General features: G+C 48.5%; 1 protein-coding gene across 5 annotated transcripts in view; it reads left to right on the forward strand.

Moving 5' to 3' along the window:
- The window catches only part of ZNF236 (zinc finger protein 236), an 89,328-nt gene extending 78,014 nt beyond the window's left edge, over positions 1 to 11,314 (forward strand). For all 5 annotated transcript variants that reach the window (XM_074339816.2, XM_074339815.2, XM_088798059.1 and 2 more), the window contains 5 exons: positions 1,258 to 1,389; positions 3,545 to 3,742; positions 5,899 to 6,028; positions 8,100 to 8,276; positions 8,853 to 11,314. In XM_074339816.2, the coding sequence (XP_074195917.1) occupies positions 1,258 to 1,389; positions 3,545 to 3,742; positions 5,899 to 6,028; positions 8,100 to 8,276; positions 8,853 to 8,977 (762 nt within the window). In that variant the 3' untranslated portion in view covers positions 8,978 to 11,314. The remainder of the gene's footprint in view (positions 1 to 1,257; positions 1,390 to 3,544; positions 3,743 to 5,898; positions 6,029 to 8,099; positions 8,277 to 8,852) is intronic.
- Positions 11,315 to 13,103: the final 1,789 nt, after the last annotated feature.

Genomic DNA, 13,103 nt, shown 5'->3' on the forward strand with positions numbered 1-13,103 from the left:
ACCCTCGCCCCTCTCCATCAGGCCTGATGTTCACTGTTCAAGTTCACGTATTTCGAGTGTTTGCGTTTTGTGGAAGATGTGTTTAGAATCAGCTTCAATTGCAGCAGTGCCGATTCTGTACTGTCTTATTTACGTAGAGTCAGTGCTTGCAGCCATAGGAGGGTCACTTCACTGAGCTTCCTCTGCCCACCCCCCCCCAACTCCACCCCAGCACATCCACTCGCTCTTTGTCTCAGGTTCACAGTCAGTAGACAAAGGGATGCTGGCGTGGTAGTAAGCTTGAAGGTAGCTTCGTATTGTATAGCAAAATTGTGTGTGTTTTTAAACAAGTAAACATTCTTTGTACACACACACACACACACACGGTGCCAAAAAAATACACATTTTAAGAAAGGAAAACTATTACAATTGTAGTACTCAATATATATCGATAGCAAAAGATGAATACAAGTCACATTTGACTTCTGCAGTTACAAGAGGTGCTCAAAGTGGTTCCCATCAGCATCCGGACACTTCTGATTACGCTGAACTACTGCTTGAGCAACGCTGACCAAAGTGTCCACTTGTCTACATTGGTTTGGTACCCCTTGTGTGTGTGTGTGTGTGTGTGTGTGTGTGTATGTATACACACACCTATATACATATACATATACGAATATAAAATAACTGTATTGAGGTATAATTTACAAACCATAAAGTTCACCCATTTATTTCAAGTGTACAATTTAATGGTCTTTACTATATTTACACAGTTGTGCTGCCATCACCATATCTGATTTTAGGCCATTGTGTGACCCTGAAAAGAAATCCGTACATTAGCAGTCACTCCCGTGTCCCCTGGGCCCAGGCCCACCCCAGCTGCTGCTGTCCCTCCAGCCACTGAGCCTTCCTCTGTGACTCTGCCTGTTGTGGACATTTCAGCACAGGTGGCCCTTGCCACGTCCTCTCTCACTCAGTGCACTGTTCGCAAGGCTCTTCTGTGTTGCAGCGTGTGTCACGTGTGGGTCCTTTCTGTCCTTGGATAGTGGTGCGCCACAGCTGCACCACGACTGTCCCTCCAGCTCCGGTTCGTGGGCCCTGTGGGTCCCCTTCTGACATTCACGTGCAAGGCACCCAGCGCATGTGGCTTCTCCGTGGAATTGCTGAGTCACCCAGTGATGCTCTGCTGCCCTGGAGGACCTGCCACTCATTTTCCATGGTGACCGCCGCCGTGAAGGTCTGCATTATCACTGGATTTATACCGTTCCTCTCCGCCAGGGCCAGCAGTTCCCAGCCTTGCTCACCGACCCCTCCCTCTCGGGTCCCGGAGGAGCAGCCTCACCCCAGGTCATCCTAGTGAGTCACACGTCACAGCCGTCGTCGGCGACCTGCGAGGAGATCACCTACCAGGTACAGGGTACATGTTCACCCACCACCGTGGGTGGCTTTCTAGAAACCTAGATGGAGATGCAGGGTCAGGGGTGCACCTGGCTGCCTGGCTCGGGGGCCTGGGGCTCTTCTGAGGACGTCCTGCCTTGCGTCCTGAGTGAAGAGCGGGTGTGATGGGGGTCAGGGCTGCGTGCTTGAACTAAAGGGCTGGTGCCTTTCACTCGCGTGTGGTTTGTGTCTCGGTGGGTAGGGACTTAGTGCCACAGAATGAGAGGTAGAACGAGTAATGTGTCCACCTGGTTGTAGATTGTTAGTGTCGTCTGATATTTGCCTGCTGACCAGATCTCCGACGGCCCTTTGCTTTTAGTTCTTTTGGTAGGTTTCCTTGAGGTACCTTTGCTGGTTCTTTACATCTTGCTGTTCTGTTCATATCCACATACAGATGCGTGTGTGTGACCTGTTGTCGTTTGACTAGTGTTTCTTCTTAAAAACACGTTTTGGGAGACCAACACATTTAGTAAATGACAGTTCTAGACATAGAAGTCTAAAAGCTCTTTCCTTAAAACTTTTCACAGTTAGAAGTAAAGAGCAGGTAATAATCTCTTAATGGAAGAAGCACTAAATCTTATGCATAAGTAGTTTTACCAAATAAGTTTTAAGGAAATTACTCAGTGCCATTCAGTGGGCAAGGACTTTTCCACAGAGACATTAGACATGGCCAGCACTGGAATGTCCCCCAATCTGGCCTAAGTAACTAGCTGAGTTTTAGTTTCTTTAATCTTCCTCGTCTTAGGGTCCCCAAGACCACACTCAAGTTCAGTGATGCGCTGGGGGGACTCAGAGGACTCAGCACAACCTGTGACACTCGTGGTGACAGTGAACGCACACAGATTGCGAATGCTCATTTGTCGTGAAAGGAACGTGAGAGTCGGCAGCAGTTTTCCGGGTGTATTTTAGTGTAACGACTGCCGATGAGTATTTGAAAGCATTAATGAGAATATTAGCACCTGGACCCCAGGGTTTGTTACAGTTACTGTCTTTCCTTATGTGCCCTTTGTTTTAATCGTGATTTTTATCTGCACCCTGGAGTATCACTTATTCCAGTGGTTTTCAAACTTTCTTTGACTTACAAGAAGTATTATATGTTTTACTCAGTGTCCTGAACACACGTGTTCTTTTGTTTCTTTTTTTTACCCACCCAGACACTTATGGACACATGCGTGCCTGACACAGGCGTCACGAAAGTAATTCCTGCCCTTATGACATGCGACATATCTGTATTATCTGTGCTCTTCTGCTCTTTTCTATTTTATTCCTTTTTTTCATTCCATTCTTTATCACAGCACTGATTACTAATATTAGAGAACCTGTAGAAACCTGTTCTTCTTGTTTTTTTCTTTAAATTTTATCCATTTCTGTATATTCTAGTATTATGAGAAAGTATTTGATAAATTGGAAATAATTGACAAATTCCATGTATTTTCTTTATAATTGTTTGTAGTTTTCTTTCACTAAGTCATCACATAGAAAATTTCATCTGCAAAACTGAACTCTGTTGTTTATAAAGCTGAGTAATAAAGTCCCTCTGCTTTATTTATTTATTTTTAGGGTGGTAATGGCACCCCATTAAAATGACTTGAAAGACCCAAAGTTTGGGAGACTGCTTTAATCCAATCAAAAGCTGAAACACCTCCTGCCCCAAAGTATCGTTGTAGTGCAGTTTGCTGAGGAAGGATGGCATTCCCCCCCCCCCTCTATTGTTTACACTTGTCTAAGCGCAAAGCAGCTGCGTAAGAGCATTTCCTGATTGTTGCTGCATGCCAGGCACTGCTCCCACACCTTTTCTGCGTCACCTCGTTTAAGCGCCACCGCGCCCTGACAGGCAGGTACTGTGATTGGTTACTGTTTCCCAGGTGAGGAAACAGGCCCAGAGTGGCCGAGCCAGTAGTGTTCACACTGGATTTGCAGCGGGGGGCGCTGTTGTGCAGGTGACAGCATCCTGTTGTCTGAACCCTGCTCAGTCAGGGCCCCTGAGGCATCCCAGAGTGGTGTGCGCCGTGCTGGTGACACACTGTGGGCTGGACGTGGCCGTGTTAGTATGTTTCCTCTGTCATTTGTCACCTGTCAGTTTGCAGACTGCTCCAGTCAGTAAAGTCACTGATCTGATCCACTCCAGGTAACTGACGTCTCTGCCAGCCTGGCCCAGGGCAGCCAGCCCGAGAAGGAGGGCCGGCTGCACCAGTGCCTGGAGTGTGGCCGCACCTTCGCGTCGTCTGCCATGCTGCTGCAGCACAGCAAGGCCGCACACGGCCGGGAGCGCATCCACGTGTGCCCCGCGTGCAGGAAGGCCTTCAAGCGTGCCACCCACCTCAAGGTAGGTATGCCACCGGCCACGCCACCTCGGACACTCAGCGGGCCGCCACCCTTAGTCACAGTGTTACTGGGCAGGTGTTTTGAGGGAAAGCTCAATGGAGGTAAGTGTATGTAGTGGTCGTTTTAGTTTTATTAGGCCTGTGGGGTGGACATTATTAGCAGATTGCATATCCATGTGCAATTCTTAGTCAGGGTCTGATGCAAATTAAAATGACATTGAGACACCGTTTCTCACCTATCAGGGGGGCAAATGTTAAAAACCTGCCAGCAGCTGTTGGCGGGGCTGTGGGGAAACTGGAAGCCCCGTCACTGCTGGTGAGCCTGCAGGTTGGCGCACCTTTGTGTAGGGGAGCGAGGTGACAGACAGCTAACCAGACCCTGCCTGCACCCACCAGGAATCCGTACAAAAATACTTGCAGGCAGGGCTGTTCACCACAGCACTGCTGGTGCCTGCAGACGTTGAGCAGCACCTGAGTGCCTGACCTAAGGGTGAGACACCCACCCAGCAAGCGAAGGAATGGGGGCGAGCTCTGAGGGATTTCCATGACCCGTAGGGAAGCGCCTGCTCGGTGGGGACGTGTGACTGCGCCCTTGGCTGCTTCTTGGGTACCGAAAACATCGTAAGCCAATCATGAGGTAGTCCCACAGTTCCTTCCTCCAACCTCTGACAGAGTCAGTCAGTAGCAAACCAGCCGAGAGGGCCTGTGTCCAGGCCGACAGCGGCAGGGCCGCCAGTTCTTCCTGCCCAGCTCTCTGAGTGCAGGGGCCCTGGCATTAGCATAGTTGGAAGACACCTCAGCTTCGTTTTTCAAATCCCAAATACTAAACGGGCCCTTCTCAGCTGGTGTGTGTGCACCGCTTACGACTGAGCCTTCCCCATCCCACCTCGGCTTGAATTTGGCTGCCGCTGGAACCTCCACGACGTGGTCACGCACACAGTGTCTGCAGCTTCAGTGTCCAGATGTGCAAATAGAGGATCAGTGCTTACGCTGCATGGTCATTGGAGGAATGTAAAGTGCTTGCTTAGCATCATGCTTAACTTGTAGTAGGGAGGACAGAAATTATAGCTACGGCAGTATTGTCTGACAGAGTAAATGCTTGTGAAGAGGCAGTAAATGAAAATAAAGAAATTTCTTAAGATTTTTAGATACTATACAGTACTTATTATGTATACGGCATACCTTAAACATTCTGAAATGGTAAGGATATTGTAAAGACTAAATCTGGCATTTTGATACCTATAAATTACTTTTTCTTGATGACCTTCAGAAATTGGGGATTAAAAAAAATTATGTTGTGCCAGAAAATAAATAAGGAAGTGTTACACACACACACACGGTAACAGGAATATGTCAAAGGGACACAGGAGTCAACGGAAAGAGCTCCTAGTGGCCAAAGCTGGACAATTAGAGCAAGAAAATCAAGTAGCATTGGGTTATAACCCACAGTACAAAATAAATCTCTGTGAATTCTTACTGCTGTAACTGGCGGATGGAATAAATCACTAAATGCGCAAGAAGAGACCAGTCTCCCGGGCAGGGGACTTCTGTGCACGCGGCTGTCCCCACTCCTTAGGTGTGAGCTGCAGACTCACTCCCATCTTTCTCTGGAGTGCCCACGGGGCGGGGTGAACACACACTAACGCCCCCCGACTGCAGCCAGGTGACCAGGTCAGTATCAGCAGTCAGGAAGTGTGTTGCGGTTGTTCCTGACATTATCGGATGGAACGGCCTCTGCCGCCCGACACCCATACCCCTGGTCTAATCATGAGAAAAATGTCAGACAAGTCTCAGCTGAGGGACGGCCCACAAGCTCCTGAACGGTCCTCTTGAAAACTGTCAAGGTCATCCACAACAAGGGAGGTCTGAGGAACTGCCCCTATGAGATGGCCCAGGCGCCTGGCTCCCTACGGTTACCCAGACGCTGGCTCAGCGGCCTGGGCTCATCTCCCCGCCACGCCCAGGCCCGGCCCCTCCCGCTGTGCTCCACCGCCCTGCAGGCTAACCAAGGAGCACTCGCGGAAAAGCCAGTCAGAGACCAGCCTCTTGTTCCAGTTGCCACTGACCTGAATCCCCTGTTGTTCTAACTTTACTGCCAAGTCTGTAAAGTTGCTTTATGATCTTAAGTGTCTCTTCATTTCTGTGGACTGTTTAATAGGAGCATATGCAGACACACCAAGCTGGCCCGTCTTTAAGTTCCCAGAAGCCGAGAGTGTTTAAATGTGACACTTGTGAGAAGGCATTTGCCAAACCAAGCCAGCTGGAGCGACACAGCCGCATCCACACAGGTAACGTAAGCAGTGGGATTGTGGGTTAGGACCCCTTGCAGCGACCTGCAAGTGAGTGAGCGAAGAGCGTTTTCAGGGACGTCCACGCACGGCAGGCGTGTATTTAGAAAGCAGGCACCACGCGTTCCACGTATCCTTACCTTTCCATCAGGTCAAGTAGAAAGTGTGCTCTTTACATCATGACTATTGGAAATGGAAGCTGGCAGGCAAAGGCTGCTGCTCGGCCCGCAGCCCTGACCACACATGCTCGGGCCTCGCGGGGCTTCACCCTGCCCCTTCCTGTGTCTCCGGACTTTTCCTCACTGGCTTCCTGTCTTTGCCTAAGTCTGCCCAAGGCCTTCATCTCAGAGAAAACACCAACAAAACGAAGAGGCCAGCCCCCTTCTCCCTCTGCCCCTTGCCCACCTCTGTGACCTCACCCTCAGCCCTCGTCTGTCGCAGCGGCTCATGACCCCTGCAGCACCATCACGTTCCGGGGACCCTGCAGGCTGCCTCTGCCCAGAGCTCTGCTCTGCCCCATGGCCCTGACGCTGGCCCCCTCCTGGTCTGGTCTCCCTGCGGGCCCTGCAGCCCTGTGTTCACTCAGCAGTGTCACCGAAACCCAGAGACAAGTGTGCCACCCCATGTCCTTCCTGTGACCCGTCCAGCCCTCATCATCCACGTCCTGGTCCCTGCAGCATCCCGGCCCAGGGAAGACCACCCTGTCATCACCCTGCCCTTGTCAGAGTTTCCTTTGCTTGTCACCTTTTCCACAGCCCTCCCTCCCTTTGCCCAGCCACCTCTGACTCGCCTCTCGATGTCAGTGTGGACACCCTGGCACCCCCACCGACGCCAGGGTCCTCCTGCTGCTGCCAGCAGAGCACTCCCCGTCACAGTCACAGCCCTTGCCCGGCCCTGGGGCTCACGCATTCTCAGCAATGTCAGCAAATGCAGCACTCACTGGGTCTTCAGCAAGTAGCTTTTGAGTGAAAAACAACCATGCTGTCACTCGTATTTATTCGGGATGTAATTATAAGAGAGAAACTGCCTTTTATAATAAATAGATGCATATGAAGGGTTTGGAAATACCACTGTGCACACGTCACTGTGACGTTGCTGGCTGTGCGTGCGGCCCACCCCTGCTCACGTGGGGCTCTGTCCTCAAACCAGCAAAGGCCCTTGCCAGCTTCTCGTCTGTCCAGCTTCTCTCCCGCCTGAGCCCTGCGCCTGTCAGGTGCACGTGGATGGAGCCAGCCCACCAGCTTACGTACCCTTTGTCCTCAGCCCGAGTCCTCTGTGACCTTCATCACATCTGTGCCTGCGCTTTTTCTCCACGTGCCACAGTCACCGGTGTGCTGTCCTCAGTGTCACAGCCTCAGGGATTTGTCGTGGCCAGTGGCTGGCAGGGGGAACAGACTTAGCCTGACACCGAGGGACATCCTGGGAGGGTGAGGGGCGGGTGCTCCTGGAGTGCTGACTGGCGCATAGTCCAGCCAGGTTCATGTGAGGGGACCAGGATGCAGCCCAGCAGAGCACACGGGATCCTGCCTTTTAGGCCAAGGGGAGAGACTGGTGCCAGGCCCTGGGACAGGCCAGGACTCGGTCCCTGGGGGCTCAGAGGTGGGTGAGGAACAGCGAGGGGAGGCAGCCTGCCAGCCCGGGAGGGTGAACGCAGCACCGGATCCCGGAAGTGGGCGCCCAGTGGGTGTTCCTGGGGTAAGCTCCCGGCAGACGTCATTCCCTTCCATTTTTCAGTTTCTGTACTGACTTGAAAGCAATGAAGTGACATTTTTTAAAGTATTGTATGAATCCTGCTTTGAGTTAAGCAGATTTTGTCTTCTCAGGTCCTCAAAGTCGTTGCTTTAGTGCCCAAGTGTGTCACACTTTGTCTAAACCATCTGTGCTCTCTGTTAATTTCTGGATGCTTCTAGGCCTTTGAGCAGCTTTGGGTTAGTTTTGCCCTGTGTGTCACCATGGAGTGGGTTTGCTAGGACCGTATGAGTGTGCGATCTGGCTGAGAGTGGCAGGAGGGACATTTGCAGACATCCTCCCTTGCCATGTCCTGGCACTGAGGCAGCCGCGTTGTCCCCAGGAGAGCGGCCCTTCCCCTGCGCTGTCTGCGAGAAGGCGTTCAACCAGAAGAGCGCGCTGCAGGTACACATGAAGAAGCACACAGGCGAGCGGCCCTACCGCTGCGGCGTCTGCGCCCTGGGCTTTACCCAGAAGAGCAACATGAAGCTGCATATGAGGCGGGCGCACAGCTGCACAGGTGCGGGGCAGGGGGCGGGGCTCACCCTGTGAGCAGCCAGCACCGGCCGAGTGGCCAGCATCTGGTATGTCCCCAAGCAGTGAGTGTGTGACCCCCAGGTGGTCAGTGCCGTGTCCTGTCCACTTTCCCGCAGCATGCAGGCAGGCCATGTCGCGGTGCAGGGGCCTGGTGCTGGGGTCAGAGCCCAGACAGCAGGTGCAGAGCAAGGTGTGGACCCACAGACAGGCCTGCGTGCGTCCCCAATGACTTGCTATTGCCATTGCGGGCCCCTGCTGTCCCCACACAGATGTCGGAATGCTCCAGTGTCTGTGAGGGGAGGTTGTGATGGGTACCCTCTCCCCGGGGCTGTGTTAATAGAGCCTTTCCAGGAGCGGGAGCGGGCAGAATGCAGGTGAGCCGCTGTGCCGGTGTTCCGGTAACAGCTGGTGTTGCCGACGGAATTGTTGAATCTGCCGCTGCAATTACTCTTCTCATTGGGGTGGAAAGCACGTCAGTGTAGAAATTTCTTGTCTATTTTGTGTGACTCATTTTGTGCTGCTGGCCATCTGAAACTGTGCTTGTGTGTCTACACTGCAGGAACTTTGCAGGCATCCGCCGGCCGCCAGGAACAGGGAGGCGAGGAGCTGAGCCAAACGCTGCACCTGGAGGAGGTGGTGCCCGAGGCCGCGAGCGAGTGGCAGGCGCTGGCCCATGTGTTCTGACCCCCCCGCAGGGACCGTCAGGGGCGGGGGGCTCCAGAGTAACTGCAGAGCAGAGCGCTTGGGGTTTCTGTTGGGAAGCTTCACATGTCAAACATGTTACCACGATAGTTTTTTAGCTCTAAAATTATCTAAAGAATCATTGTGTTTCAGAGATTTACAGGAAAGAAACTGGGGGTGTAAAGACGCCGTTGTGGTTCGTCTGCAGATCACGGAACTCAGGTACTCCAGCCGGTAGCTCCGCCTTCGCCCGTGGCCAGTGCATCTAGTCGGAAGGTTAACAGCCTGACTGGCCTTGTGGTGGGATTCCTTTGTATTAGCAAAGACAGGCGTGGCCTGAAAACGGCCAGATAGGTTTTCCTTCGTGCTTTCTGTTATAAGAAGCACAGCTTACAAAACAACCATAAGATAAAGTGCATGAAGTCCAGAAAAAATGTTAGAACACACAGGGAAGTTGTTTCCATTCTTTTCTCTGTGCGTTTTGAAATCAGTAGAAATTGACTCTTTTTAGTCAACGGTAAGTTAGTAGAACTAAAACCGTGAGAGATGGCTGGACCAATTCTCTCTCCATTACAAACACCTAATCATTAGTTACAAGAAGACAGCATCTGGAGCGTAAACATGGGGGACAGTAAGCCCAACATGGACGAGGATGAAAGGCCGTGTGATGCTGCTCCGGCCTTGACAGCAGGCACTGGGGTTCCTGGGTCAGACCCCTGCAGACAGCGGGAGCCGCACGCTGCAGACGGGGCTCAGGGGAGCTGAAGCCCCTCACCCCTCGTGAGCAAGACGTGCGTCTGTATTGCAGGGTGGGAACCCACATGGCCCCACGATCGTCCCCTCGTGCATAAGCACGTGTGGTTTTTATTTCAGGGAATTCTTTAGTATCTATCATCAATGGTGCCACGTTCAACGTCCCAAACGAAACCCACCCCGTGCTGGGGCGGGATGTGTGTCCTTCCCACAGCATTCCAAAGATGGAGCGTCCGTCCTTCGTGTGACCCCCACCCCAAGATATTTATATGTTCTCTATATAAATGCATATGTACATACACAGGTATGTGGGCCTCTGGCTGAGCAGTATATTTTGTAAATACAAGCACTGACCCAGTTACAGAGAGCGTCAGAGTTCTTACCTCCACGAGCACTTCAGATCAGTATTCTCTTCATTTTGTTAATAAATGGATCTCTTTTCCTTGTAACATAGAGCTGGGGTTGTTTTGTTTGTGTTTTCCAGAAAAATAATTGCCTTTATTTTCTCTCATTGCCTCCCTGGTTTCACGAGAGAGCAGTTTTATTATAAATATTGTATGGATTTTGTATATTAAGAGAGGAGCTCGTTTCAGATTCCTGAAAATAGAGACATTTCACTGTTATTTTTTGAAAGGGCATCTTTGATTTTTTGTTCTTGTTCACTTTCGGATATGTATATAAGTAATATCGATGGTGATATAAAAACTTTTGTTATGTGAAAATATTTAAGTCAGAAAACTGTTAAATAATATTACTTTTTTTTCAAACTGCTTTGTGTATTGTATATTTTTTTAAGGGAAAAAAGCCTTATTTGACTTATCCTTGTGATACTGGACTTGTTATATATATCCTGAGGTTTTCCTGAATGTTGGCGTGTATACCTGGCTGTCGTCAGTGTATTCAAAATAATTGTAATTTTGCCAGAGTTTTAAAGGTTCTGCTTTTAATGCACTTTCTTTTATAATTTTGTATTAAAATATTTTAGAAGTGTTGATTAATTCTGGTGAACAAATATCCGCAAAGTTGCAATTATTGGAATTTTACAAATTTTGTTCTTGTTTATTTATTTTGGTTTTGGCATTAAATGTCATCTCAGGACGGTCTCTAAAAGGGGTTTGTTTAATTCCTAATTGCACAGAAAGTATAGTTCACTGAACTGTATTGGTGAACTGCCTGTTTAAGCAAAAGGCCTTACCAGGTGAGTTGAAAGCCTACTTTTATTTTGGTTACAGAAAAAGAAAAAAAAGAAAACCTGCCAATAATTAATTTTGTGAGTTTTCTGAATTTATTAGCAGGCAAACACAAGACATTATTGTATTATCTTGATTTACTTCCTAATTATAAAAGCTGCTTCTTTGCAAAACATTCCTTGAAAATATCAAGTTTTGTAAAGATATAATTTCACTTGGATCTTCAGTGGAGTACAGGCTGATCTTTATATTTTAGTGGTTGATAAACAGTCTTCTGATGAAATTTCTAGAAGCCTTCTGCACAACCAGGATTTTGAGAATAGATAACTGTATTTTTAGAAATATCTCATCCTAGCATATCTGTTTTGGAATAACAATAAATAAAAAAATGAAGTTAGGAAGTGTGATTAATTTTTTTTTCTTAAATATTTAAGAAAGTTTGGCATATGAATTAATTTCAGGTTCAGATAATTTTTAACAGAAAAGAACTTTAATATTTAATGTTTTGCTTTTCCTCTGTGAAGTTCAGGCAATGACAGCTTCCCCTTGCAAGGTCTGTTTGAAGAGCTTCCAAGTTCAAAAACGAGAACATTGCTCAGTGGCAGGCACGCTGCCTGCAGCTGCTGCAAGGTCCTCTCTGTCCTCGGCTGTTCTCACCAGGGGCGGGTCAGACAAGTCCTGGTGCTGTAGGTCCCTTTGGAAAGTTCCTGCCTGGGACCCACTTCTGTGGGTTGCAGTGCTTAACTAACCTGAAAGGATGAAACACCTTCCCACAGAGACTGAACCCCGATGGGTGTAGTTTATAGATCAGTGCATGGAGGGTCCCCTCCGATGGGTGATGCAGATGTGGGCAGGTCCATAGAATGGCATGCGATTAAAACAAAATCATCCTTTCAGAGAAGGGAAGTCAGATGCCCTTTCCCGCACATACCCGCTGTCATTTTGCCCCCACGCACGTGCACACCAGCCTGCGGCCTGAAGGTGCAGCACATCAAACTGCCTCTTATCCTCTGACCATGTGACCTGGGGACCTGGAAACCTGTTCAAATGAGGACTTGCCATTGTCTATCCAATTTCAGCACTGAACTAGGGAACACTGCTTTAGGACAATATTTTGTGCTCCCCAGCCCATTGTCATGTTTAAGGAAATGTAGATCTGAGTTTCACAATGATATCGAGTGTTCTCTGACTTCTAAACTCTTAACACCATTTATGCGCAAGAGACACTCGAGTTAGTACAAGACTCAAAAAAGTAGAAGTGGATTTCTGTTCTTCACATGGATTTTCCTCTTTGCAGAAGAATATTCATAACTCACAAGGAGACACATTTTTAACAAAGTGATCATCAGATTTATGTAAGGCACGTTTTTGAGAAAATACGTAAGATGTGGAACTGTTTTCCGGTTAGTATTTTAGAGAGATCTCATGCCTGTTTTTCTCATGCATATTTTTTCCCCAGGAGTTTATTTCAAAGTCAATACTGTGCTCCCCCCACCACTAAAAAAAAAGTTCATCCAAGGCTGGATCACTGCTAATTAATACATCCTTTTTCTAAAATTCTATTGTACTGAATGAAGCAGAGATGAAATTGTACAATTGATATTTCTGAATCTAGATGTCTTCTCTGTTTGCAGCTAATCTATTTATGTAACAGGTGTTTTAGAATTTTTAGAATTTCAAAAGTGCCTGCATACAGGTTTGGGGCCTCTATGTCTTTACTGTAGTGAAGATTAGCACTTTAAAATCTAGTTGTGTCTTTGTTGTTTAAAAAGTGGGGCAGACTCTTGGAGGGTTGGACGCCCTGAGTTTCCCCAGGAAAGACACAGGCTCCTGAAGCCAGTGTCCTGTTTGGTCACTGCTGAGCTGATCTGAACTTGCCCCCTTCCTCAGTCACATGCGGGCACCGATGAGCATGGAGACGCTATGCTCGTTTTTTACAGGGGTAACAAATAAAATACTTCAGCACTAAAAAATGAAGACTAAGTGGCAGGAGCAATAGGCAGTAATCATAAAAGATTTCTCTAATCTTTTTTTATGTGTAATGCTTCACAGCATGGAGACTTTTGTATTAAATCAAGATTTGTAATCTATTTGACAAATTCTAAAATGACAGTGATTCATTCTCGATTCACCACTAAAGAAAAATTTTAATTTTTTAATTTATAGAAGAATTTTTTTTATCTTCA

This window comes from Rhinolophus sinicus, chromosome 4 (assembly GCF_057876585.1).
Source record: "Rhinolophus sinicus isolate RSI-liver-muscle chromosome 4, RSI-T2T, whole genome shotgun sequence".
NCBI lineage: Eukaryota > Metazoa > Chordata > Mammalia > Chiroptera > Rhinolophidae > Rhinolophus > Rhinolophus sinicus.